Genomic DNA, 26,769 nt, shown 5'->3' on the forward strand with positions numbered 1-26,769 from the left:
ATTCGATTACTTGATGTCGGAGCTCTTCACGACTGTGCCAAATACATCTGCCAGCTCCGCCAACGCTACTCTGGTGACCTCATCACCCTTGACGCCGGGAATATCGCGGTCACCAATAGCATCCTCGACAAGAATGACTTCGTATCCCTTCTGGAAGGCCTCACGGGCAGTAGTGGACACGCAGACATGTGCCATGTAGCCAGTCAGTACGAGCTTCTTGACACCCATCTTCTGAAGCGTCTCGTGGAGGGAGGTTTGCTCGAATGATCCGGGGAAGTTCTTCCATATCTTCTCTTCTCCGTCCTAATACACACGTTAAAATTTGAACGCTTTAAGTTCTTCTTGTGCAGACATGAGGGTAAATGTCCTGCTGGCTCACATACCTGTGCCTTGACCTCCTTGAATTCTTCTGCCAGGTCGGTGCCAGGTGTGAAGACAGGTGCACCTTCCGGTGTTTGGTGTAGGATGTGGACGATCTTGCCGTTGGCTTTACGGTACTTATCGAGAAGGTCGGCGATAACTTTTCCGCTTGCTGCAGCATTCGTCACGGTAAGAGCACCTGATGCCTAGTGAGTGGGATTAGCGATACTGTAGATCGACAAGAAGCGAGGGTAAGCAAGAAAGGCATAGAACGGCCTGCAACGCATTATAGCATCCTTTCCCGAATACATCTGTCTATGCAATGGTGGAATCGAAATTTCAAAATACTTGGGATGAGAGATCAAATTTTAGAAAGCTATGAGATAGAACTTACATATTCGTTTTGAGCGTCAATGACAAGAAGAGCAGAGTCGCTAGTCGAGGCCGTAGAAGCGGGCATGCCGAGAAGATCACGAAAAGATGGTGGCGCCATTGTAATTGTGAGGTATGGTGGTTATGCGTGTGTCAAGTGTAGGTGGGCTGTAGCAGTAATGCTGTGGTACTCGATTTAATGGGAGCAGAAAGGAGACTTAAGTAACCACAGTAGCGAAGATCATCAATTGTACGGTAGTAGCGTAGGTATAGTAAGCAATGATTAATGTCGACTTGATTCTAGACGATGTCCATGCTATTCGGGATACGACTCTCTTTTGGGATGAGGCGTGTAATTGTACCCCACCTGTAGTGGGTACCTGCATGACGCTGTTAGAACCTCGGCCCAATAGCATCAAGCCGCTCGTGGCGTGGGGAACCACATCTCCAGAAATTGGTGCTTTCAGGCTTCGCTCTTACTACCCCCAGTTTCGGTCTGTCCGCGTTCTTGGTCCGTGGAAAACACTTCGCCGTTGAAGGGTGTGCTTACGATGCACAATCACTTCGCTGCCGGCAATGGAACTTTTGCCACTGTTACAAAATACTCATACGCACTCACCCAAAAGGACTGGCAACTGGAAGAATCCAGAGACGTTGATTCCAGTGGATAATCCATGAATAGTCCATTTATTCCCTATTTTGATTGCCTGTCTGTAAGGGCCAAACGTAATGCTTCTGGTCTATACCTGCCTAGCATAGTCCCACAAGACAAGATCTTGTCAAGGGACTATAAAGGACGATAACGTCGTACATCCTCAGCAAAAGATTGTGCAGTGCTTGAAAATGCGTATGTCTAGATAAAGCTTTAGATAGTTAGTCGGAGAGAAAGAGGAAAGCGCTGATTGACAAAGCTGTGAAGCAAAGAGCTGGCACATGGTTTTCTACACTTCCTATATTGATTACTACCTAGGTAAATAGATAGCAGTCGAAAAGCTCTGTATGATAAACTGAACGAGATTTGAGATCCTGACAGCTGGTTTTTCTTGATGCGCAATCATTTGCCCTGCATCAAGTTAGGATAAGGGCTTCGAACTCTGGCATCTACAATGATTAAGAGACCGTCCAGAAACCCACACATTTTTAGCGATGCAAGTTCTTGAAACTTTATTTGCTGTAATGGCGCTGTGGTAATCTTTGCTCTTGTGAAACGATTTGCCACCAACAATACATTGGAGTCGCAAAGGTCAGCAACACACGATGAGAAGCAATCTGCACTACTACGCACAATAGGCAATATCAGGAACTACAGCGGTTGGGGGAGTAGCTCGAGTGCATCATTATAATATATATGTATCTACTGCCAGAAATGAAAATTATAAGACGTCTTTGAGTAACGAGGAAGATTTCGAAGAGGAAAAAGTGAGATATGTAGATCAGGAACTAATGATCGAGCGATTCTTGATCTGCCAGTTTGAGGCTGTGGAATACGAAAGGCTGCTCGTTGCACTTTGCGCGAACGTGAGTGAGACGTCCGTAAGTCGAACCTTTTGTTCCAGTCAGCTATTTTCAAGGCCTAGTACTGGCTGGGAGGTATAATACATTAAATATATGTTCGCCCACCTGGCGCGGCCTCCTTGATCTCTTTGAGGTGCTTCGCGTGCTCCTCGATGACTTTCGGAGAAGTCTTAGTAACCTCGCCTTGGCGAAGCGCGTACGAGTACCAAGTCTTGAAACATTCTTTCTGGGATGCTGTTGGGTAGCGTACACCCTTCGCACGGTGTGCCTGTAGGACCATTGTTTCGAGAGAGCGTGTAGCAGTAGGCATAGTTGTGATGCGACAGGAAATATATCGGCGCGGATTGCGAAACAAATATACCAGGTATAAATGCAGTGAGTGTAGGCTCAGTCCGGGATAGCGGAGGATGTCGGGTTTCGGGTACCGATTTGGTAGGCGGATCCGCAGTGAAGTTTGCTGTCACGTGAGTAATGTAGATCGAGACCGGTTTGCAGAAGCGAATACGGAAAGAGGTGAAAGCGAAGGCAAGAAGAGGAATGAATTTGATCAAGCAAGTTGAGTGTGAGCTTCCATGGCTTGGTGTTAACTTTTTCCGGCTCTCCATCATATCTCCGCACTGTGTCCAACGGCGTACGTGCGCAGCCGGACATCAATGCCAAAGTCGTAGAATGTGGCCCAAAGATCTTCCAGGCGATTCCCTCGCGCTTGGAGTAGTTTTAGATCTCCTCAGTACTCGGAAGCTCATGAGATGAGCTACCAGTCGAGCGTAAATGATGACGCAGACATCGTGATCATTCACTTGACGAACGATAGTGGTAGAAGCCGGAGTATCATCGGCCGGTCAGATCGGAACCCCAGAGCCACACCTAGCGATTGGGTGGCTGGCGAACAAGTAAGCACATAACTCGATGCCTTGTTCGAACTTATGCGTAGATTTTCCATGTCGTTTGGAGTCGTTGGTGTCGCACGGAAAAGCGGGGTAGGAGCGTTAGCGGGCCAGTAGCGAAATCACACTACCAAGGTAGGTATGGTCCGTTGCGGGCATTGGCGTGAACGTCGAATGTCCTGAAGGAACCAGACGGGGCTGTACGTGGCTTGTGACGTACGACCGAACAAGGCCCAAAACCAAGGGTGTGTATAGTTTCTCTAATCTTCCTCCAAATAATCGGGCTTTGGATTTGCCATTCTACATGGCCCAGTGTACTCCACTAGTAAGAAGATGTTCCCATCCCTGCAGTAAGTCATCCTGGGTCCTCTCGTAGGCCTTCTAGCTATTCAACCTCGATTTTCATGCAGCAATTCCAGGTATCTGGAAAGTACCCTCGAGACATAAGCCAGTTTTGTCTCATCAATTTGGTCAAAAGGCATGCGATATGCACCCGGAGAATTGCCTTCGTTGACCAGATTGTGAAGCTGAGCCTATGTTGGGAACAGGAGAGGTTAGAAGTAGCAACCTGGAGAGCCAAAAGACCGCTGAGTACTCATTTGGGGGTCCTCTAGATGAGCATGTAACTGCGTTACTGCTCTCCCCAATGCCACAGATAGTGTAGCTGTGGATGACCTTCCAGTCTCGCTATTCTTTGACTGTGGCCCAAAGGCACTATGCTGTGCGATCACTATCCAGCCCAAGCATAGCCAAGCCCAACAAAGTGTCAAGGTCGATGTAAGCCTCGAGCATACCATACTCAGTAGAGTGCCAATCCGGATGGATGACCGCGGTGGTAAGCCATCCCGTAGGCTCGAGGTATATGCTTTCAAGCAATGAACTTTGAACCATCTATGAACCTCCCATTTCGTCCATGTGATTATACGCCACAACCTAGTTGTGTTTATCAAAAAGTGCTTGCCAACCAAGGTGAACAGAAGGGTTACTTGAGGTGTAACCTCAGGAGGCCGGCGATCTATATACTCCGGTAGTCCGCCTGACGGTATATTGTTCAAGGCAACGGGCCTTCCACATTGTCCATTTGAGTTTGTGCGATTGGAGGCTAGGATTTCGGTTTGTTGCAAGGAGGAGCAGAGTTTGCGCTTGACTCTTGAGTGTTTGGTAAAGGCCTTTTGTGGACGAGAGATATCTTGAGAACGCGTTCTTTGTCTCTGGTTGAGCTTCCTACTGTCAGCGATGCGGACTGCTACATAAGGAATTACAATAACTTCTTACCTCCACCTATGCAGCTGTGTCACACGCATATAGGCAACAAATCTCTGTCACCCCATCTCAAACTACCGGAAGTCGAGGACAACAGCGGCGCCACTCGAGACGCCGTGGTCACCGCTTTCCTATGGCTTGTCAATCTTCAGCAAATGAAGCGCAGGACTTACTCTGCATAGTATGCAGTGTACTGAGGATTGTCATCTTTCCCCACACAATAGTACCAGAAAGCACAACTGTTGCGTCCTTTGCCGCTCAGGTGAGATTCGATAGAAAAGATGAGGATGAGGATGTCGATCTTTATCCCGCGTGGAATCGATTGGACGAGAAGGAAACGCGGCAACAACAGATAGCCTCAATAGACATCATAGGTACACTGGGTAGGACACTGAGTAGGGGCATGTAAAGGGGTAGGTGTCGACTTGCTGGCCTGTAGCTCAGCCAAGTTCTCATCAATGTGCGGATCCATGAGACGACACTGGAAGCTACTTTGAGGTAGAATTTGGTAGAAACTGAGTCTGATTGGCATAACGCAACGTGCTGGAAGTCCAGTTCCATGGGCAACAGTAGTAGGACTTGTCACTGGAAGATCACGGATCTATCCGGTCATTGAGAAGCGGCTGAAGTTCATGTCACAAGCCGTAATGTGAACACTCTTTTTCGCCGTAGTATGATACAGGCAAAGTACCCATGTCTCTGACCATGGCTCCATGTTTCCTTCTCCCCGTGATGATGCCGTGATTACCATCGGATGAACTGAGCCTGAGCCATGTACCGTCTTAGATAGGAGTGGGTAAACTGAAGGTTATTCAGATGCCACCGGCTTGCCAGCTGATATCATGTTCCTGGAGGTCTCAGATCTGGAAGCCTAGAGAAGTCGCCACAAGTGTATCCTTAGTATAGCATCTGGCACCACATGATATGCGCATCCATTTCTGCTTTTTGCTAGCTTCGTAAGATTGCTTCATACTACAACGGTCGGATTCCTAGTGTATCGTGGTAGCTCAGCTAGTAGTATGGCGATCATACGACATGCTGCTAAACACTCGTGAAAGTTCATGATAGTATATTAATACACAGGCGTGCTCCGATCATTGGAAGTTTCTCGAGACTCTCAACATACTGCCTCAGTAGATTTGCGAACAGAAACACGATCGTCATGCTATCCTGTGGTGCTACGAAAACTTCTCCTGCAGACTCACCGACTTCGAAAGCCATTTCTGCACTCCACACCTCATCTCCGCCGAGGACTTGGCGTGCATCACCGGGATTAGTAGATATGCCGGCTGCTATGATTCTTGGCATCTCCTTTTCATCCGGTGGTTATCTTGAACTTGCCGAGGCTTCCCGCCTTCAGCGCCCAAATGTTTCATCACGTGCGCCACTACCCCTAAAATACCAACACCTACATGACTTTAGCTCGACGGATGTTTCTCTCAGGCCTTGGTGTGCATCCGAAGAGTGTGGGGTAAGGCCTCCCTGCCTTTCTTAGTGGCGTACTTTTATATTAACGTCCTGTGAACCGGGTTGAGAAAGCGCGTAAATCCCGGATCAGCGATATTGTCTCTCAGTATCGTGCAGAATCTGTGCAGGGGACATGGATCTTTGTACTTTTGTATCTTTGCCATGATTACCGAGACGGATACTGAACGGTTCCGTTTGCGGTCTCTAGGCCGTTCTAGTCAGTGCACTTGGACGTGCTTTTGAAAATGAGAGGACTGGAACGCACGACTGTCATGGACACCAAGACGGATGTAGACACAGGCGAGATGATATCTCATGACCACCAAATGCGACTTCTTCCAGCGATTCAGGCTCATATCCACTTTGAAGAAGACATATAAGGTCGCTGCTTCTCGCAGTTAGTATCGTCACTGCATCCAGCACAGATCAGCCTACTCAGTTCATCATGGTATCCTTCAAGTCTCTCCTTCTCGCCGCTGTGGCTTCCACAAGCGTGCTCGCCGCTCCCTTCGACTTCCTCGCTGAGCGCGACGATGGCAATGTGACTGCTCTCCTTGAGAAGCGTCAGTCGACGCCCAGCTCCGAGGGCTACCACAACGGTTACTTCTACTCCTGGTGGACTGATGGTGGCGGTTCTGCTCAGTACACCATGGGTGAGGGCAGCAAGTACTCCGTGACCTGGAGGAACACTGGCAACTTCGTCGGTGGCAAGGGATGGAACCCTGGAACCGGCCGGTAAGTCACCCGGAAGATCTGAGATTGATCGTTTGCTGATCCTTATCCTAGCACCATCAACTACGGCGGTTCCTTCAACCCTCAGGGTAACGGTTACTTGGCTGTCTACGGTTGGACCCGCAACCCGCTTGTGGAGTACTACGTGATCGAGTCTTACGGCACCTACAACCCCAGCAGCGGATCTCAGCGCAAGGGTAGCTTCCAGACTGACGGTGGTACTTACGACATTTCCACCTCTACCCGTACCAACCAGCCCTCCATCGACGGAACAAGGACCTTTCAGCAGTACTGGTAAGAAAGCATGCAATATGGCTGAACATGTAACATGTACTAACAAATACACAGGTCTGTTCGCACCCAGAAGCGCGTTGGTGGCAGCGTGAACATGCAGAACCACTTCAACGCTTGGTCTCGCTATGGCATGAACTTGGGTCAGCATTACTACCAGATCGTCGCCACCGAGGGATACCAATCTTCTGGAAGCTCCGAGATCTATGTGCAGACCTCGTAGGTGCGCAGAGTTTCAGGTAGTCGGATCAGCAGCCGTTGCACAGTACAAGACAATAGCCACGCTTTGGTTGCTTTTCGGATGATAGATAGGGGCGATGCGAGTCGTTCGACCTAGCCTCATAATCTGACAATACAATCGCTCGCTTGAAAGTCGCTTATCTTCCATGTGGTGCTATCCTTGCTGTGTTTTCCACATGCATGTAATCAATTTTAGGCAATCAGATCAACGTCCTTCTAGAAGCGGCCAAGCTTTCGTCGCGTGGTGGCTGTGTGCCAAGGCGAGCACGGGGGGTGCCAAGGTAGGAGGTATATTACTTGCGGGTCATCATCTCAAGAAGGGAAGGATGACCGGCTAGCCGAAAGGGAGTACGACGCGGTCCAGACGTGGCATGGAACTTTTCATCGACGTAATTCCGATCATGCTCCATGAATGATGACCTTGCCATTGGGATATTGGTAGTTGAGTAGCCATAAAACACAGCAACTCTAACAAAGTATTGCAGACTCAAGCCGCGCCCATCAGTCAGTGACGATGCCGCTTTCTGCCTTGACGTCTCCAGCGAACTTGTTGCTCATTCAACATTCGCTTGTGATACTGTCGTTGATTGCTGTGATGGTGAAAGAGGTCGAGGTTTCCGTCAGTCGCGTCTTTTGTCTGGATCGTCGCAATGAGATAGCATAGGCGGGTATGCATGACTCCGGTGTTCCTGGAGGACAAAGACACCTATCATCATGAGTAGATGGAATCAGGATGACTTTGCACACATCTGCCACTTCCGCCTCTTTGTTCTCACTAGTACGCGTACGCGGTTTGTCGACGAGGATTTACCCCATATCCGCCCTGCGGTGACGCGCAAGTGAACCAAAGACCATTGCCATACAAAATTGGGCTTCCAGAAGACACAATGGCATGTTTTCCGTTCTCGCGGAGTGAGGGAGAGAAGACGAGTGGAAACCGGTGGAGGGGAAGTCGCAATTCGGAATGTTGACGTGTGTGTACACTTTACCCGATTGGCCACGTTTGGGTCGAAAGCCTCCCTGCACATTCCCAAGAGTGTTACCCTACAGCACATTGCGCAACATTGGTAGTTAATGTAATACAGAACACTAAACATTTGCAAGTATTGCAACAATGACACAGCACGATCATATCTTCATTGAGTAGCGTTTCTCCCCATCATTCATGTCGCATGATTTCCCTCTTCTTATATACATTTACATCTTGTTGAAGACGTTCGTCCCCGTAATGTACTCCTCAGTTCCCTCTCTTCGCCTCGACTCGGTATGGCTCTCATAACTTTCCTCGGTAACAACAAGCTCATCACTCAACCCCTCCAAAAGCACACTACTCTCCGCCTCTGCGCCTGCCATGTAATCAAAACTCTCTCCAGACTCACTTTCACTACCCGCCTTCTCAAACACATCAAGACCGCCATCGAACCGGCCTTGCTCTCCGATCCAGTCTACACCACCAGTGCGTCTGTCGCGGCGTATGACTTCCTTTTCCTCGAGGGGCAAAAGGGGAAGATCGGTTTTGGATGGGAGGATGGTTCGGCGGTGCCAGGCACCAAGGAACATGCCTTCGGGGTCTACTTCATTGCGTACGCGCATGTATTCGTCCAAGTCGTTACCGTAAACGGAAGAGAGGTAAGCGTTGTCAACGGATTGGAAGTTCTTAGCCCAGTGGGGTCGGCCGTTGTACTCCTTCATCAGGTGTTCGAAGGCCTGGTAGTAGCGTTCGCGACAGGGTGGATCTTGACCGTAGGGGCGGTACAGGGTAGCGTTGAGGTACAGGGCGGGTTGATCAGGATATGAAGTATCGAGGAACGGACGTGGTTCACGATTGACGGTGTTTGCGATACGGACCTCGATGGGAGAGTGGACATAGAGGCCTTTTGTGCTGAAAGGGATACCAGAAGATTGTTCGTCGCCGTGAAGCCAGTTTGTCAGTCGTGTCAGAGCCTCGGGGCCCTTGTCAAGAGGGATGCTCCATTCGTTGACAAACTGGGAGTAAAGGCAATTCATCAAGAGTTCAGTACGCTGCTCGCCAACTGCAGAGATGACAGCACCATCTTTGAAGCCGTATTGCATGCCGAAGACGAACCACTCTACCCAAGGCAGGAAGCGCGGGACATACTGCGATATCCAGAGGAGAATGTGATACGTGTGGAAACCGACGCTGCCGCCATACCAGTTATATTCTGGCTGGCGGTGCTCCTTGTCTGTCTTGTCTGCCCGCCATACGACTGCGCGCTTCATGTAGGGCAGCCACCACACTCTTGTAAACTCGTTCGATGTCCAAAGCCCGTTGTTCCAATCTGCCAAAACGTCTTCAATCGGCCGTATAGTCTGAACCCATTCGACGTTGTTCGCTTCGATCATCTGAAACTCGATTTCGACAATGATGCCCAGTGCGCCTAACGATACCAGGGCCGCTCGGAAGAGGTCTGGGGATTGCTGGGGCGAGCATCGTACCGCCTGGCCGTTGGCCAACACAATACGGAGACTCTGAACGCGGTCGGAGAGAAGGCCGTGGCTGTATGAACTGCCGTGTGTCGCTGTCGCAATCGCTCCGGCGAGCGACTGGTCGTCGATGGAACCGAGGTTGGGCATTGTCAGGCCGTGGCTCTTTGCCTGCAAGTTGAGATTATGAAGGCGTATTCCAGCCTGCACGGTCATGGTCTTGCGCTCCTTGTCCACGCTCAACACCTGCTTGTAGTCGTCGAGGTTGATCATCCACGCCGACGTGCACGTTATGTCCGAGGGTGAATGTCCACATCCCACAGTGACGACGCGTCTTCGCATGCGTCTTGCGAGATTCACAACCTTCTGCACCTCCTGGAGACTCTGCGGTCGGACATAGAGCTCTGGCCGCGAATGGAACGTCCGCGCCCATGTGTGGTGAATGTGCGACTGAGATGCGCGGAAGGGCACATCCGGATCTGTCCGGTCCAGCTCGATATTGAAGCGTGGAGGCATCATGACGCCGGTTAGAGGCGACTGCGCCATCCTCGTGGTGTTGAGAATAAACGATGCATGGGTTGAGATGGTGGCGCCCACATGTAAATGTCGAGATCGAAGGGTCCATCCAGATGACGTTAGCGGCACGCCAGCCCCGCGACGATGGTCTTCTGGAGATATCTCGGGATTGTCACTCTCTGTCTACCAGCATAAGATATGCGCCGAACATCTCACTCCTGGAGTCACCCATCTCACGAAGCAGCGCCAGGATGATTTTGGGAATTTAGTCTATTTTTCATCAAGACTTCATACGTAGGTCATTAAATACATCGATAACGTTCCGTTGGGTTCCCTTTACCCATGATGAACAATTATGCTTCTCGCTTACTTTCTATTGCGCTCGGAAAAAACACAGGTCGACCAGCCTATAGTTTCGACTGCACCTTCTCCTCCCTGCCCTTCAGCCCAGGGTGTTGAGCGACGATTGGTCTAGTCACAACGAAAAACGCTGTGCCTCCGGACTTTGTTGAAAACTGCGCCTTTGACCCTTTGTGGAAGAAAGCAAAGTCGCCTGCAACAAGGTGATGCATGATACCTGTTGCCTCGTCCAAGACGTCGATTTGGCCGTTGAGAACGTATTTGGACTCTTCAGATTCAAATTGAGGGATGTCGCGTACGGGGCCCGCTTGAACGCGGTAGAAGCCAGACGTTATGTAGGTGGGAGAGTCGGTGGTTTGAGTTCGGATGCTAGTGGAGATGAGAAAATGTCATGGTAGGAATTCGAGGGTGGAGAGATGTAGAGGTGAATATGATGCGGTCGACGTACGAGTGGAAGTCTGCGACCATTGCGCTCTCGCCATCTGGGATGGGGATGTACTCCTGGCCTGCGCCTTTGATGATGGTAAGAGGTACGTATTTCTGAGACACTATGCAGTTGGTGAGTAAGTGTCTCTCAAATCAAGCTCCAGATTCCGAAGCAATGCATCGACTTACTGGTTGGTGATGTGAGATATTCTATTAGATGCTGTGATCGGAAAACTTAGGAACGGACTGTTGGATATTTAAAGATTATTGAACTATGTGCAACAGTACGAGGAAAGCACTGACCGGCGATTACTATGGCTCTGTTGAGTACTGATTGCTGTCTACCCCTTCTTCTCCTCGCCGTGATATTTGTCCGCATTGGGTAAGTCGTGCCGGGCAGCCTAGCGGAGACAACTTGACCTTGTATTCGTAAGACATAGCTTAATTTCTATCTCGAAGTAAAAGCCGACCGGAGACCCGGAAGAAAGCTAGCATGCATAGGGTGCAGTTAGGTAAGTTCTGTGGTGCAGGTAGTCAGAAACAAAGTGGCGCTAGCGCAGGATTTGAGCCATCGTCGTCATCTCATTCACTCAACCGCGTGATAAGCTCCTCTTGTTGTAGCTCACCCAGTGCTTCGATCCCACTGATTATCTTAATGATCGGTTATCTAATGAGTTTCCTTCTCTTCACAGTCCGTCCTTTGGCTTCACCATTCTTTTCTCCCTTCTTCTGTGCAAATGCTGTATTATTTACACCTCGAAGCACAACATCCTCACACTCTTCGTAAACTATCTCCCTGAGCCATTTCCAAGAAACAGCATACAAATCCGTCACTTGATGCGTCTCCAACATACACAGGGTCCGATCATACGGCAAAGTCCCCTTCTTAATCAACCCCGTCTCAAGTATTTTCTGAAATTGCTTGTCAAGCAATTTGAAATGGTCTAGCGTATCCTTCTCTATATCTTCATATCCAACTAGTGGAATTTCTTGCTCATCATTGGAATCGGCCACTCTCCATCGGACGGCAGTGTGGATAAGCTTTATTGCTATGGTGTATCTCCAATAGAGCGTTTCGCCTCGCATTGCACCCATGGTTTTGATGTCATGGTGCATGCGCTCAAGGAAGGCCTTCACTGATGAAGATGTGGCAGGGACGGTCGTAGGGATCTTGGACAGAACTTTCTTGCCGAATTTCTCGATCGATATGCCAGCGAACAGAAGGATCCATTGCTATGGATAAAGATCAGTATATGGCAACGTGAGAAATATGAGAAGACTTAAATAGACTGTCATACCCGCTTCTGCAAGACCATCTTGTTCGATTTTTTCATAGATTTCGAGGCAAAACCTTCTTCATGCATCGAGCTGCTGCTTCAGTCTTGTTAATTTACGAGATGAATAGTAATATGTGGGTTGCAAGTCCGGCATGCTTCCTTCCCAGGGTTCTCTCAGCCCGTGTGGGTCAGACTTGTGTGTTTCAAGGGTATCGGCGTGCTCCACGAAGCCGCAGGATCCCAACAGACGTAGACTGTAATTGCAGTAAGTTTTCAACTCATCAATTTGTGTTTGGACTTTCTTGCGTGGTACGGGCGTCTTATTCAGTGACGGGGTGCCGTTGCGTATCGTATCATTGCATTCGCTGCTGTAATGGGCTTGCCTTGAGCAGGAGAAGCACATGAGCTTCTCAAGGTTCTTGCAATCCATTCTGGAAGGGGGAGTGCCCTTACAGTCGCTACACAGGTGCTGTAGTAGAGCAGCTTTATCGTGTCCGCGCTTGATCTGAGGCATGGTGAATGAGAGCCAGGCTATCGGATATAATGAGAGGGCCCAAGAAAGACGAAGAGTATTAGAACAAGATGGGGTCGAAGAAAGCGATACATTAAAGAGGACGAGACAGCGACGAGAGATAATAAGCTTGGAAGACGCGGTCGTCTGCGATGCCAAGCTGCTGTGACATCAACATAGCAAACACTTCTTGACCACGACCGCCAATAGGATTGACTGCAGTGGAAATCCTGCGATACGCTCTCGAAATAGTGTGAGAACGTTCAGTGAACTCTGCATTTGTCTTCCTCGAGACTAGAATATCAGCCGAACATACAGCGAAACAACGGATAGAAGATATCAGGACGTACTTGGCCAGCCAGAAAATTGAAATTGATACGAGAAGTAACAGTTTACATGTCTTGCGTTCAGCCAAAGTCACATCTGTTCCATTCAGATAAGCTCGTCTTGAGATCGTGTGCTCGTAATCGTCATGTACGCTACTCCCGTTTGTTTCGGCAGCGATTTTACCGCAGCGGGATACCTTCGCCATCTTCACCATCCATGACATCCATTTCGTCTCCGCCGAACCCCTCACTTCCCACATCGTCACCCACGTCAAAGCGCATAAACTTCTCGTTCTTCGCTTCAGCTGCATAATCGTTAGCACCGCTCTCTCCACATAAAAGGTCAAGTGAAACTTACTACCCCACTCCACAACCTGCCCATCCTGAACTTCACAGTCCTTGAGAACAGTCTTGTCGCCATCCTTTGCATCTCCACCTTCCATCCTACACCTCCTTCCCAAGATACAATCCGTAAGCTGTACATTAGGCCCAACCTCCACACCATCCATCAAGAGACAGCGTAACAGTCTCGCGCCTTCACTGATCTTGCAATTCGGTCCAATAACGCTTTCCTTGATGTTGGTCTTCTCTTCTACAATAACGTTGTCTGCAAGTAACGAGTTCTCGGCCTCTACGCGGCATTTCCGGGGTATGGATTCTTTGTGGACAATCTTAGACTGGTGCGCGAATGGCGATGCAAGTTCCTTGGAGACTTCTTCGATTGAGGGGAGCTTGGCGAGGCGGAGGGAGACGGTTAGGAGCAGATGCGAGTCGTCTACGCGGCGGATAAGCGGTTCGTTCGGGCCTGAGGGTTGGACATAGGCTAGGATTGGTGGTACTGTGAGTTTAGAATTTGAGGTGAGTGATTTGGCCGAGTTGGGTATGCTGGAGGATTTTGTGACTCGTGATGCGAGTGTGGTGGGTGCCGATGTTTCTGACTCTGTGTTGCTATCCGAGTATGTGGTGCTGAACCTGGAAACATCGATCTCTTCTTCGACGACTTGCGAGCCGTGATCCGACTCTTCGTCCTCGCCCTGCAGTATTTGCCGCAGACCTAATTTATCTCCGAGCCCTTCTTGCCAGCCTGCTTTTGCCCACCATCCTAATACTTCCTCGCTGATGCTCTCGAATTTCTCGTTCTTCTTGATCATCTCCATGACCCAGTATGGGAAGATGTATATATGTGCATCGCGGTGTGTCGTAAGCATCCTTATCCGCGCGTGCTTGCGAATGAGCGAATGCCGCAGAGGAAATGTTTTGTTCTCTTCGGTTATGTCGTTCAGAGTATCGGTAGGTACTGAGTACACGAGCTTCGAGATATTGCGGCGTAGCGAGTCTGTTGGAACTGGGACGATGGGTGTGGGTAGTGGTGTTGTCGCAATGAAGTCTGTTTCTTCCTTCTTCCTGCTTCCCTCTCCCTTGGTCTGATACCATACACCCATGCCGCCTCTTCGTCCAAGCTTCTCACCACCAGCACCGAATGCGATCTTGCCGCCGTTATGATCTAGTCCACCACTGGCTCCAGCAAAGCCACCCTGCTCGACCATCCATGCGTCTGCAAGTGCTGTGCCGTCCAACTCACATACGAGATCGCACGGAAGTACGATGAAGTCGCCTTTGATCGCGTTCTGTAGTTCCGGTAGCCTAAAGAGGTCGCCAGTACTAGTCTGGTGTGAAAGATCTTTTGGCGCAAGGATGTCTGGTTTTGGTGAAGGGAGGGTTGTAAGGTGTGGGTTCTGCGACATGGCAGCCTCGATGGCTTCTAATGACTCTGGCGGTGTCACGACTGTGATGTCTGCAGCCTGTTAGAGTAGAGATTACAGAAAGAGGATACGCGCCATGTTCTACCTGTGACTCCCATGCGGTAGCACCATTCTAGGGGGTACCAGACCATGGGCCTGTTCGCAATGGGCAACAAGGCCTTTGGTATCTCCTTTGGCGTAGATGTGAAAGTGCTGAAGGAGGCTCCAGGCCCGCACAGGATGAGAGCCTGGAAGCCTGGAGCGGGAAGACTCGTCGCGTGAGGCATTGTGAGAATGAAAGGTGGTTGCCGCGACGTATACACGGGTCTGGGATGTATAGACTGCCGGTTCGGGCCTGGTGGTGTGAAGCGGATGACTTGCTTCGTCTTTTGTGTGACGGTATTGGCGTCCGCCGGGCGTAGCTGCAGGTACAAAGACGTGCGTGTGGGGTGTAAGAGTCACCCCGCCGCCAAAAGTTCACAGACTGACTCGCACACTCTCGCCTCGGCAGGCACGCACGTGTCAAGCATGCGCATCAGCTCCCCCCAGCCACCGGCGGGCGTCAACAACAGGGAAGCTGCCCTGGAGCCGAGCGGCAGCGGCTGACGACCAAAACAATAATCTCATACTCCTGACAGCGTTTGACCCGCCACGAAACATCGACGAATTATCATGACATAAACGCCACAATGTCTTCTTTCAACTACGACCGCTACGACCGTCGCCAGAACAACTCGCGCAACCGCAGCGCCCTCGGCTTCTACGTTCCTCTGATCCTCACCGTGACAGTCGCGACCGCAGGTCTTGCAGCCTGGGTATGGAGTGCGCGCGAGGATAGTCGGGATTACTCGTCCGACGACGACTTGTCCTATGGCGAAGACTCGACTGAGAAGCGACAAGGCAGGGCACCTGCAGCACGCGATGCATCTGGATTTCCCGTAGGGGAGGGAGGCGGTGAAGGCTATGGATATGGGGGCGGCGACAGCACACTGCTTGGTCGCGCACAAGGCGTCATCAGACGCACGCCATCGCCACAGCAACTGTTCGATACTGTGAGTAAGAAGACGGCGGCGGGTTGGGCAGCCGCAGGTGCAGCTGCTGGTGCGGCGCTTGCTTCGATTCGCGAAGAAGACAAAGACGAGGCTTTTGGCGATCACTCGCGATGGAGCGAGGAGGCCACTATCAGGAGGAATGTCGAGGCCCAGAGTCGAGATAGCAATGCTGCGGTGGATGCGCAGGCACGGAGCTTTGCGGCCAGTGTGCGCAAAGCTGAAGGGAGGGGCGAATACAGCGGAAAGAGGAAGACGGTGGTACTGGTCGTCAGCGCCGAGAGCCTGATGGACAGAGTTGATGATGATGAGGGCTCGTACCGTGAAGAGAACGCTGTAAGTTCCCCATACCGTATCCCTTGTCGCACTTCAAAAACTGACAGCTTGCAGACCATCCTCTCCCACCTCCCCGACACCGACTTCTCCAGGACCAAGCTCTTCGTACTTATTTACTCCCCATCCCTGCGCTCGCGCCCACAATCCCGATCCAACTCTCGCACTGGATCGTCTTCGCTTGGCGACTCATACTCTGCCATCAGCACACCTGCACGCACACCGGGCGAGGAACTATCTTCCATTGAGCCAGTTGTCTACACGCCAGCACCAAGCACTCGGGGGTCTGACAATACACTCTGGAACACTCTCCACTCGCAAGCGCTCCGTCTAGTCGAGGACCCTGCCATGGTCATGCCTTTCAACACCACCACAGGATTCGTGCATATGCTCAGACACCTCGGACCTGAACTTGTTTACGTAGTCGACGCATTGAGCGGTGTGAACGGTCAGAACATCGAGGACCTACGCAAGTGGGTCGCACAGACCATCGTCGTTGTTGGCGCTGATGGTACTGGTCTCGGCGGGCTTGTAGACACGGACGACGAGGGCCCTATGCAAAAGGGCAAGGAAAGTGAGCATACCGTCAGGTGGTGGCAGGTTCGCAGCGATATGATCGGTCTCGGCAAGGGTGTCGAAGTTGTCGATGCTTCCAGGCTCGAAGACGACTATGAGAGGAGGGTCGGTGGACGCGAGTAGAGTCCGTCGTTTTGTCTTGACTTGGTGTTTGATGATCTGCCTCTATGTGTATAGCAGCCTTATGCAATGCTTGTATTTGATTAACGACGAATATACCATGCTTGTTTTTTCAATGATTCAATACATTCGACGGCTGTGGGAGTAGCATCACACAATAACGCGCAAAATCGAGACCATGCGAGTGAGAAAGGTTGAATTGCATGACTGAGAGGTAATAACACGATGCCGCTTTTGTCTGGCTCCATGCTCTGATAACGCCCCCCCTCCCTAAAAGACTGAACGCCGAGACGGAAGATAACAGCGACATGACAATAAACCTGGAAAAAGACCAGACTTGCACGAAATGCGAGTCTACATCTGGACGCGGAGCAAGTAGCGAAGCTTGACCTGCGCGACATCATAGGTGATGTACTCGTTATACTGCAAGTACGCGTTGGGTACGTTGGTAGGACCAGGCGGTGTTGATACGTCAGGCTAGTATGATGGTCAGCTGTGAATCCAGATTCTAGGACAAGAGTGTACTTACCATCATGCAACCCTTCAAGGCTGGGTTCATGCAACTTGCATCCTTCCACTTGCTCGGACCTGTCTGTCCCATACCGAACGTGCTGTACATGCCCTTCTTGATAGCATCCTCTCCAGCAGTGTACGATGCATCGGTAAGCTCGTGCATGGGGTTACCAAGTTCAGCTTCACAGAGGAGAAGCAAAGCGGTACCTCCGGAATTATACGAAGCACAATAGTTGGCGGACTTGGAAGACATATCCGCAAGGTAGATACCTTTGCCAAACATATATCCAGTGGCGGGAGCTTCGGGTGGGGCAATCCTGAGACCTTGACCCAGAATACCACCATAGTTGGTAACACGAGATCCGTGCCAGAGTAGACGACGATTGCTGGCAATTTTCGAGTACTTGCTCTTGTCGAAACGTTCGAATTCTCCTTGACGTTCAATGCGGAAGATTTCTTGGACCTTGTAGCTGACATTGTGCGTCTTGCCCTTTGAGTTGTTGAGATACTCGTCGATCTCAACAAACTCACGGCTCTTGTGATCCAGAGGCGACATCTCGTTCATGCCCAATCCCTGGAATTGCTTGTCAAGCTTGTTGACGTCGCTCTTGTCCTTCAATTGATCCTTGAGCATAGCAGCCGTCTCCTTCATGTCCGAGAGACTCTCGAGTAGCTCAATCTCCTTCTTAAGCAGGTTGATGTCTCGAATGACTGGTGGACGATTACGACCGAACGCGTGGGGAATGATGGAGAAGTATTGGTTTGACAGGCGTTCCACCTCGTCTCTAGACGTAGCATCGTTGTTGTCGATCAACACCGAAAGGTCCTTCAGTGCTTGGAAACCACGAGCGATAGTACCTTTGCTCAGCTTGCCCAGTGGGAGCTTGTTGGCATCGTAGTTGAGCGCACTCATGGTTGCGTTAAAGTAGTCCTTGCCACTGTTAGCTTGACGTCTTTGTGAACAGCCTGTTACCAAAAGTAGGAAGGATGCTGTAGCCTTACTTGATTGAAAATGAGCTTCATGAGATCCTGGACAGGACGAGACAAGGTGCTCTCAGCAGGTGGAGCGCTATCCTTGGTATCCATGTCTCCGGAAGCAGTGCCAGCGTTAGCATCATCTTCGTCGTCGTCGTCCGAGTCAGGGTTGTAGGATCGCTCCACATAAGCATATTTGCCAGCTCTTGGCTCGTCACCACGGTCTGCCCATCTGAGACCAGATTTGTCCTTGAACTTCTTCTCAAACTCCCTCATGGCGTCGTCGAAACTTCCGTTTCCGAGCATTTTCATTAGACCACGATCACCGACACGTCCCCATCGTGTCCAGGTTTGATATTTGGTGCCATTAGTGAGAATCTTGGAAAGTTAGTAGAGAACCAAGACGTTTGCAAGATCATACGAACCTGAGCTATGTAAAACTTGTCTGGTATCGTTAGTATTTGGAAAGATCGGATGAACTCGTATCACTTACTGTTGTTCGCGCTCGAGTTTGTTTGATTGAGTGACGCGTCGTAGATGGTGCCATCGCTGTTGTCGATATAGACTTGATAGTTGGCTAGAGGGCAGAACTCGTCTACAGAAATGGCAATTTGCTTGGATTTAGCATTTTGGCCGTCGCCGACTTTCGCGTCTTCCTTGATTTTGGGCTTCTTAGTCTCGGCCGGCGCAGTTGCAGGTGGTGAGGCAGATGACGCTGCGCGCTTCTTTGACCCATTCTGAGCAGGGACTAGAGCTGGTGCCACAGCAGCAGAAGACAGCAGATATTGCGACTCATCGACCTTGGAATCTGTACCCAATGTCAATTTGGACATCCTTGTAGCATCCCGAGGCGTATATGGCGATTCGAAGAAAAAAACAAATTATCCAGAACTTACCTGTCGTTTCGCATTCATCGAGCCAATGAAGCGTGACAACTGGCACGTTGTGTGCGGCTGCAGCCTTGACTTTTGTAGAGTTGCTCTCAAAATCCTTCTCAGTTGCGATGAGATGGGTCGTGTCTGCTGATACGCTTGACGCGAATGCGGCGCCGAGTGACGTTAGACGCGCCTGTAGTGCCGATTGAGTTACTCCACTAGGGAAGCGGCCAGACGCGGCGATGGTACATCCATCAAGGGGAGAGGCCGCAGGGGCTTTCTGCGCAGCTTTGCGAGCCATTGGTTTAATTGAAGTTGGAGAAGATGTGATGCGACTCTATTGGAGGTGAAAGATGGCTATTTGAACATTTGGTTGAGACGGGATCAGGCGTCCGGTGAGACGCTGGCCTGGGTCCGGAAGGAGCGCCCTTAGGCATCAGCCCCCAAAGCGGAACAGCGTCCGTTTCTGCCTTCGCGAGATCGACGCGTTCACACATGATAAGACAGCATCGTACCAAAAGCATCGCCGTCATTGTACCTAAAATCTTAAACTCCGCCAACCTCACTACTTGTCAAGATGGCATCGCTTCTCACGATACCCTTGGAACTACTGGTCACCGTCTCAGAGTACCTTCCTACCGAAGATCTAGGATCACTCCGCCTGGCGTGCAAACAGACCGAGAAGTCGCTTTACGAATGGTTTTCGAAAGAGTTCTTTTTCAAGAAACAGTTCATGCTTACGCACAAGAGTTTGCAAGCACTCATCGACATATCCAAACACGTGAGCCTCTCCAAGAAACTATCACATATCATCATTGCCACCAATGTTTATGGTGAGATACCACTGCGGTTCAAGGATGAAGATGCCGCTACATGCTATATACAAGGCTACGAGGATCAAAAGACGTTGTTGAGTACAGGAATCGATCGCGAAATGCTCACAGAAGCATTTGAGCGTCTCGACAATCTCTCCACCATCGGGATCCGCGACTTCAACGCTAGTAATCGGGTTCGCGATGGCAAGAGCTGGAGCTCCTGGGGTGCTACAACCGTTCACCGCGAGACCGGGATTGAACTTCGCTTCTCCGATCGCGACTCTTTCGCGCATGAACTCGGTACACGTTTCGCATCTCGCGTCTTTTCCAGTGTGTTGTACGCTCTGGGCAAGGCGAACCGTAGGCCAACTGAATTCGAGGTCCTACTCCGCCAGCGTGGCCTTCCAGACACAGCGTTCTTCCTCCCAGATTACATTCGGCCAACCGTTGGGCCTATACTTCAGAATACAACTACATTGCTGTTGAATGTGGATCTTAAGCCTCGCTATCTGCATACCCACAGCAACGGAACGTCTGCCGACCCGAACGCGGGACGATCACTTCGACGCTTTCTCCACTTTACCCCAAATCTGGTACACCTCCGCTTGAACTTCGAGAAACATCTGGTAGCCAATAATGAGGACTTTCTGCAGTGGTTGGGTACTCCAGAGCTTGCTGCCGGTGCAAGTAGCGCGACCTTCCTTGATCCCGCTACAATCGCTTTACCACTCTTGAAGAAGCTCGAACTTGGCCAATTGAGCGCTCGTGCTGATATTCTTGTCGCTCTGATCAAGAAGTTCGCAGCGACTTTAGAAGATTTAAGTCTTTGGAGGATGAACCTTCCCGCTGTTGCCGCTGCGCCGTTCGGACACAAGCCCAATTTCTGGAAGGAATTCTTTCACAGGCTATCCACAGATAAGAAGCTTGCCCTCAACCATTTGAAAGTCGGTATCTTGCAGCAAGATCACATGCACGTGGGATTCAAGCGAGAGGATGAAGACGATGAGTCAACGACAGCGACCAAAACGGTGAAGGAGCATACGGGGGCGGATATGGGCAAGTTCTGGAAGGAGCTAGAAGAGGAAGTGACTGTGAAGTGGCCAGAAGAGAGACACCTGGTTAACGCCTCGGACGAAGATGAAGATGAGGAAATGGGAGATGACGATGACAACGACTTTACCGACGAGGATGACGACGACGACGACGAGTAGTACCATGACTTCTTGCATAGTGCATGTTTACCACCTTAGATATTCCGTGGCTGCTTTCCGGAGCAATGCTGACAATGCACCGTGTTTCAATTGCAACCTTTATGACATACGTATATGGCCGCACCTTTTGTTTCCTGTCAACTGCCTTCGTGTATTAGTTTCCCACGCCCTGAATATGTTTTCTGCTCTGATTAAGCAACTGTTCTTCTCCAAATTCGACATCAGGCCCAAAACCTAACGAAAAAGATGACAAGATACCGTTGACGGACACGCATCAATACGGTATACACAACCTGTAAACAGAACGCGTTGGTTGAATAGGAGAACGAACCGCACATTGTTTTGTGCCTAATGCTAAACCCCTCAAACGTCATGTTTTACAAGCGACAAGCACCGGTTCAGAACGACTGTCTGTGTCCTAAAATTTGTATCTACAAAACTAGTGCACATATCAAATACAAGTCACATAGAAACATTCCTTACCAGATTAAATGCGAAGTCAGGTAACTTCGCGTGGCGACAACACCATGTTCGACTTCCTTCACAATGTCTCCAATATGGACAGAACCAACACTAGCCTGGCCTTGCCTGACGCGTCCGGCAGAGAAATCAAGGGCCCCCAATACGGCAACACATGTCGCCGTGAAGCAACCCAGCTTGCGCTTAACTTTGGAAGCTACAACAACTTCCATTTCTACTCGAGGGGGTGTTGAGCTCGGACCTGCCTCCTTCTACTCTCCAGCGTGAAGGCTGAGTGGAAGTTCCAAGCCTGGGTTCGTAACACTGAGTACCTTCAGCGTTGGTCATCAGGTATGCTCTGTGGCTTGGTCTCGACGTTGGTCCCTCCCTATTTTGATCATCACGAATAAGACGTCCGATGATTTTAAGGCTGGCGACTTCCTAGGTAGCTGATGAATGTTTTATTCTTCATCTTCGCGGCCTTCAAACCCTATAAGGAAGACTGTGATTGTATAGGCGTCGGCATTGATGCTCAGGAATATCCGGTGTCGGTCTTGTTCGTATTCATAGCCAAAGTCTAATACACGCACATAATGGTCGAATAATATGTCAGGATCGGCTCGTTGTTTGTGCGACATTACTCAGTCTGACAAGTCCGTTCGTGCCTCTCGTAGCTCGACATCTTGACCGGTGACCGGTCAAGATCGACGACCAATCAGCGCTCTCCTCAGACCGAACACCTTGCAATTTTCATATTCCTTTGTTGGCTTGACCCGGAATCGGTGTACATCTTTTCGTGTCACCTATTAGACGCAGTGAGAATATGCAGAAGTGCACATGGGCACGAATGCCGCATGAACACGATGTTGCACAGTAGTTGGGCATGAAAAGCAGGGCGCGGGGTGGTGAGGCAACCTGAGCGACTTGGTCGAACCTGTGCATTGGCAATCGCGATGATACTATCTTGGCCTCTCGCTTTGAGGGAACGCTTTCGATCAGTACCAATCCATCTGTAAGTATGAAGGGGCCAAATGCGTCAATCTTGTCCACGATCGCATCGTTCCCGGTTGATTGACCGGAGTCGAGGGCACGTGCGCTATGCGGTGGCTTTACCGGTGAGCTCCTCGACAACACTAAAACGCCGGTCGCATCTCCATCGGTGCTGCAACCTTTCGCATTCGCAGTCCTTCGCCCAGGTAGTACGAGGTATCAAGATGGAAGTTCTCGATGCGAAAGGTCTCTCTGAGCGCTTGAGATGGGAGGACAACGAGTATTGGTTGCACCTCGAGGCGGAGACTCCGTTCGAGAAATATCCCGGTTAGTATTGGGAGATGAAAGTGGAGCAGGCATCGAGCTAACATCGCGCAGCAAAACAACATGCGCGGAGAGTGCAAGAGAAACTGGGTGTTGAAGAAGGCGTGATATACCTCCCAGGTCAGCCAGCGAGGAATAATGAGGATAGCGACATGCCAGCACCCTTCCGACAACGCCGATACTTTTACTACTTGAGCGGGTGCGTTGATCTGGGAGTAATGTGAGGATCGTGCTGATGGTATGAAGATGTAATGAGCCTGACTGCCATCTGACGTACGACACGCGACGCGACGAACTCTCTTTATTCATCCCACGCATCAAGCCTGAGCGCGTTATCTGGAATGGCCGTGGCTCTACGCTTGCCGAGGCGCTTGTGAAGTACGATGTTGATCAAGTATTTTACGCAGATGAGCTTGAATACGCCATCCAAGGATGGGCGATCGGTAATCGACAGGCTAGTATCTACACTATGCACCAGTCATCGCAATTCCCAGGTTGCGAGAACCTGAAGCCTCGCATCGACTCGACAGCCCTTCAGCCAGCCATGAACATATGTCGTATGATCAAGGACGATCACGAGATCAAGCTCATTCGGAAGGCGAATGATATCAGCTCGCAAGCGCACCGAGAAGTGCTCGCTAACATCGCAGAATTCAAGAACGAAGCACAAGTTGAGGGTCTGTTCATGGATGTGTGCATATCGCATCAAGCAAAGCAACAGGCTTATGATCCCATCGCTGCTTCTGGGCCAAACGCTGGAACTCTCCATTATGACGCGAACAATGAAGATCTCGCAGGTCGACAACTCATGTGTTTAGACGCAGGATGCGAGTACGAACTATATGCAAGTGACATTACACGCAGTTTCCCGTTGTCCGCTTCTTGGCCGAGCAAAGAGGCAGAGAACATCTATAAGCTGGTCCAACGTATGCAAGAGACATGTATCAAACGGTTAGAACCTGGTGTGAGGTATCTGGATCTGCACATCATGGCACACCAGATCGCTATCGATGGCCTATTGCAGCTGGGCATTCTCCATAATGGAACGAAGGAAGAGATCTACAAGGCTGGTACAAGTAGAGCATTCTTCCCGCACGGGCTGGGACATCACATTGGCCTCGAGGTGCATGACGTGGGTCAGGCACAGCTGATGAGTGTAAGGAGAGGAAAGCCAGTGTACCAGCAGGTAAGCGCAAGCGATAATCGTGCTGATAAACAGCTAACACAATGTTAGGCACCGTCCCTTTACCCGCAAAATTTCCACATACCAGTATATGACCCCGAGACCTGCCGCGCGCCGTCTGATCCGCAAAGCAGCCACCTCGAAGAGGGCATGGTTGTTACAGTCGAGCCTGGCATTTATTTCTCTGTCTACGCTTTGCAACATTTCTACCTTCCATCACCTGTCCACCGCAACTTTATCAATGTGGAAGTATTGGAGCGGTATATGCCCGTGGGCGGTGTCCGCATCGAAGACGACATCCTCATTACCTCTTGTGGGTACGAAAACCTGACAACGGCCCCAAAGGGCGACGCGATGCTTGAAATCATCCGACACGGGAAGAGTGGTACTATAGATCTACCAGCTCCAAACCTCGCTCCGCAACGAAGGATGAGTGGCCACGTAGAGCAACCTATGCGCCGCGCTCCCGGGATCTCGAAGAAGACGCCATCGCACCACCTGCAGAAGCCGCTTGCTAGAGCCACGACTCTACCTGCAGACTTTACGCAGCAGTACGATATGCACGTTGAGTCTTTTGCAGGCCCTTCGATCCTTGCGAATTTCTCACACTCGATGAGTACGGAAGAGAAAGTCCAGCAATGGCAGCGCAAACGCAACCCAGGAGAGACGGTGCCATGCCCTTCAACGAACACGAAGAAACTACAGCCGGTTTGTGGCGAGATAAGCTCGAATGTCCAGCATGTTTACATGGGCAACGCCTCTAGCCTAGCTTCCTCATCGCGACCGACTCGGGAGTTCGAAAGCACACCTATGTGCAAGAACTGTGCAATACTCGTCCAAACGCTAGATCGGTTGCGTCAAAATCTTACAAACTCTACTCACCGCTTTCCAGAGCCTGAGGCGAAGCATATTGTAAAACCTGATCTGGGAATAAAGAACACCACACTATCGTATGATGAAGTCCCATCAGCGGCACCACAGATTGACGAGTTGTCCGTCGGTGCATCGGCTTGCACTATCAACCTCGATAAGCGACAAAGAATTACACTGCCTCCACCTCGATCTATGTCGGTCAGACCTAGCGAGACAAGAGAAGCCCACCGGATTCGACGTTGTGGCACCGCTCCTCTCTCATGTACAGTTCAACCTCAGGTGCCGAGCGGCCAGGTTCCGCGACCACATACTCAACGCGAACAGTCAGCGAACAATGCGAACCCTGACTCGTGGCGCCAACAAACTCTCACAGCTACCACACTCCCCACGTCGGCCAAAGGCTGTGGTTCCAAAAGGCTACCCAAGACCCTCCTGTCTGCAGAACCTCTAGAAGCGGAGGCCACACGACAGAAGTTGGAATCTCTGCAATTAAGGCTCCATTGTCTAGAGGAAGGTGCTCGGGTGAAAAGGCAGCAGCAAGACCAAGCTGCACTTCCAGACCGGTTTCTTGCTTCAAGACCATCTATGCCAGTTTTGGCTTCACATAATCCATGGCAGCAACACAGCGCACAGTCTCTACCCGTAGGGAGGAGAGATCTTACCAACAGAAGGTCAACTAATATCGAAGATCATGACATTGCTAGATATCAGCTGGGGCGATATGAGGAGGGTGATCACCAAAGGCGTTTCGAGCGTGATGCGTTGATGAGAGATACGTTCTTTTTACGTTAATGGAGTGATAGCTGGTTACCTATCGCCGGCTGCGGGAAAGCTATATACGTTGTCATTATCTTCTCGGTTCTGCTAATACATATCCAATATACGTTTTATTGCATGTCTATCATGCTACAAGACCAACCAAGTAGCCGAACATTGAAACCTACCGCATTCTTGTCTTGTCCGGATGCGACGTTCTCGTATCGTGCAAACTCTTGACGAGTGTTGTCGAATGTTGTAACTATAACAGCTTTCGATGCGAGCTCTTCAGGCGTCATCGGCTGTGTTGGCCTATACGAAAGATAGTCACTCCCCAGGTACTTGTCGAGAAATTCTTCTATCCCTTTTGAACTACTGCGTACACGGCTAGTCGATAAGGTATTGCGATGTAGTCGAAACTATATGGAACGGACGTAGAGGATACATGATACGAAAGGTTGCGTAATCGCGTCGATATCGGAGGTACCGCCGTTCCATAAGCCGTGCAGCAACCCCGGATTCTTCGTGACGCTAGCCTATGACGCTTCGGTCGATCTTCACCCCGCATGTCCGTTTATCCTCCAACACCAACGGGTACTAAACCACACCCAGCCCGTGTCGCATGCACACCGTTGCATCAGCATATTACTACGACTAACTGATACCCCGATTGACGAATCGCATGTTATGTTCCGTTGCCGTGAGATGCTGATCTCTGCGGCGGGCCGACATTCCTGTACGGTTGTCGGCTACCGTCCCTCGGCTACGTGATATGGGTGTGCGTCGATGTGTCTTTTGAGGTTGGACGACGTAAATGGCGCGAGCTACCCCTGTAGATGCATGGAAGTACGGCAAGCTTCGTATAAGTGGAAGCTTGGGGCCCCGCGTTGTTGCTTGGTGTCTCTTATCGTTGCGCCTTCGCATTCACTTTGCTTGCGCCTAACGCCGTCGCACATTGTATATTACAAGAACAGGCTCACCAAGTCG

General features: G+C 50.5%; 10 protein-coding genes across 10 annotated transcripts; 4 read left to right on the forward strand and 6 right to left on the reverse strand.

The window, feature by feature from the left end:
- Nucleotides 1-6: 6 nt before the first annotated feature.
- Nucleotides 7-853, reverse strand: AA0111_g1596 (hypothetical protein; the record flags this gene model as incomplete). The annotated part of the gene is made up of 3 exons (XM_028647272.1): nucleotides 7-303; nucleotides 384-566; nucleotides 755-853. 3 exons carry the CDS (start codon nucleotides 851-853, stop codon nucleotides 7-9), a joined length of 579 nt encoding a protein of 192 aa, XP_028510682.1.
- A 1,479-nt stretch (nucleotides 854-2,332) lies between these two features.
- Nucleotides 2,333-2,557, reverse strand: AA0111_g1597 (hypothetical protein; the record flags this gene model as incomplete). The annotated part of the gene is made up of 1 exon (XM_028647273.1): nucleotides 2,333-2,557. One exon carries the CDS (start codon nucleotides 2,555-2,557, stop codon nucleotides 2,333-2,335), a length of 225 nt encoding a protein of 74 aa, XP_028510681.1.
- A 3,752-nt stretch (nucleotides 2,558-6,309) lies between these two features.
- AA0111_g1598 (Endo-1,4-beta-xylanase A) lies at nucleotides 6,310-7,110 on the forward strand (the record flags this gene model as incomplete). The annotated part of the gene is made up of 3 exons (XM_028647274.1): nucleotides 6,310-6,599; nucleotides 6,651-6,890; nucleotides 6,945-7,110. The coding sequence occupies 3 exons, from the start codon at nucleotides 6,310-6,312 to the stop codon at nucleotides 7,108-7,110; spliced, it is 696 nt and encodes a 231-aa protein (XP_028510379.1).
- Nucleotides 7,111-8,324: 1,214 nt separating this feature from the next.
- On the reverse strand, nucleotides 8,325-10,118 carry AA0111_g1599 (putative D-arabinono-1,4-lactone oxidase; the record flags this gene model as incomplete). Its single annotated transcript, XM_028647275.1, has 1 exon — nucleotides 8,325-10,118. The coding sequence occupies one exon, from the start codon at nucleotides 10,116-10,118 to the stop codon at nucleotides 8,325-8,327; it is 1,794 nt and encodes a 597-aa protein (XP_028510378.1).
- Nucleotides 10,119-10,495: 377 nt separating this feature from the next.
- On the reverse strand, nucleotides 10,496-12,190 carry AA0111_g1600 (hypothetical protein; the record flags this gene model as incomplete). Its single annotated transcript, XM_028647278.1, has 4 exons — nucleotides 10,496-10,817; nucleotides 10,897-10,996; nucleotides 11,729-12,107; nucleotides 12,173-12,190. The coding sequence occupies 4 exons, from the start codon at nucleotides 12,188-12,190 to the stop codon at nucleotides 10,496-10,498; spliced, it is 819 nt and encodes a 272-aa protein (XP_028510981.1).
- Nucleotides 12,191-13,168: 978 nt separating this feature from the next.
- On the reverse strand, nucleotides 13,169-15,017 carry AA0111_g1601 (hypothetical protein; the record flags this gene model as incomplete). Its single annotated transcript, XM_028647279.1, has 3 exons — nucleotides 13,169-13,293; nucleotides 13,347-14,783; nucleotides 14,837-15,017. The coding sequence occupies 3 exons, from the start codon at nucleotides 15,015-15,017 to the stop codon at nucleotides 13,169-13,171; spliced, it is 1,743 nt and encodes a 580-aa protein (XP_028510980.1).
- Nucleotides 15,018-15,419: 402 nt separating this feature from the next.
- AA0111_g1602 (hypothetical protein) lies at nucleotides 15,420-16,811 on the forward strand (the record flags this gene model as incomplete). Its single annotated transcript, XM_028647280.1, has 2 exons — nucleotides 15,420-16,115; nucleotides 16,170-16,811. 2 exons carry the CDS (start codon nucleotides 15,420-15,422, stop codon nucleotides 16,809-16,811), a joined length of 1,338 nt encoding a protein of 445 aa, XP_028510979.1.
- Nucleotides 16,812-17,162: 351 nt separating this feature from the next.
- On the reverse strand, nucleotides 17,163-19,472 carry AA0111_g1603 (hypothetical protein; the record flags this gene model as incomplete). Its single annotated transcript, XM_028647281.1, has 6 exons — nucleotides 17,163-17,285; nucleotides 17,338-18,252; nucleotides 18,324-18,674; nucleotides 18,722-18,741; nucleotides 18,790-19,104; nucleotides 19,193-19,472. The coding sequence occupies 6 exons, from the start codon at nucleotides 19,470-19,472 to the stop codon at nucleotides 17,163-17,165; spliced, it is 2,004 nt and encodes a 667-aa protein (XP_028510978.1).
- A 276-nt stretch (nucleotides 19,473-19,748) lies between these two features.
- AA0111_g1604 (hypothetical protein) lies at nucleotides 19,749-21,197 on the forward strand (the record flags this gene model as incomplete). The annotated part of the gene is made up of 1 exon (XM_028647282.1): nucleotides 19,749-21,197. One exon carries the CDS (start codon nucleotides 19,749-19,751, stop codon nucleotides 21,195-21,197), a length of 1,449 nt encoding a protein of 482 aa, XP_028510977.1.
- Nucleotides 21,198-22,870: 1,673 nt separating this feature from the next.
- Nucleotides 22,871-25,818, forward strand: AA0111_g1605 (putative Xaa-Pro aminopeptidase; the record flags this gene model as incomplete). Its single annotated transcript, XM_028647283.1, has 4 exons — nucleotides 22,871-22,973; nucleotides 23,025-23,169; nucleotides 23,217-24,156; nucleotides 24,205-25,818. 4 exons carry the CDS (start codon nucleotides 22,871-22,873, stop codon nucleotides 25,816-25,818), a joined length of 2,802 nt encoding a protein of 933 aa, XP_028510976.1.
- Between the last annotated feature and the right edge of the window lie 951 nt (nucleotides 25,819-26,769).

The sequence above is a fragment of the Alternaria arborescens genome, assembly GCF_004154835.1.
Source record: "Alternaria arborescens strain FERA 675 chromosome Unknown contig_3, whole genome shotgun sequence".
Classification (NCBI taxonomy): domain Eukaryota; kingdom Fungi; phylum Ascomycota; class Dothideomycetes; order Pleosporales; family Pleosporaceae; genus Alternaria; species Alternaria arborescens.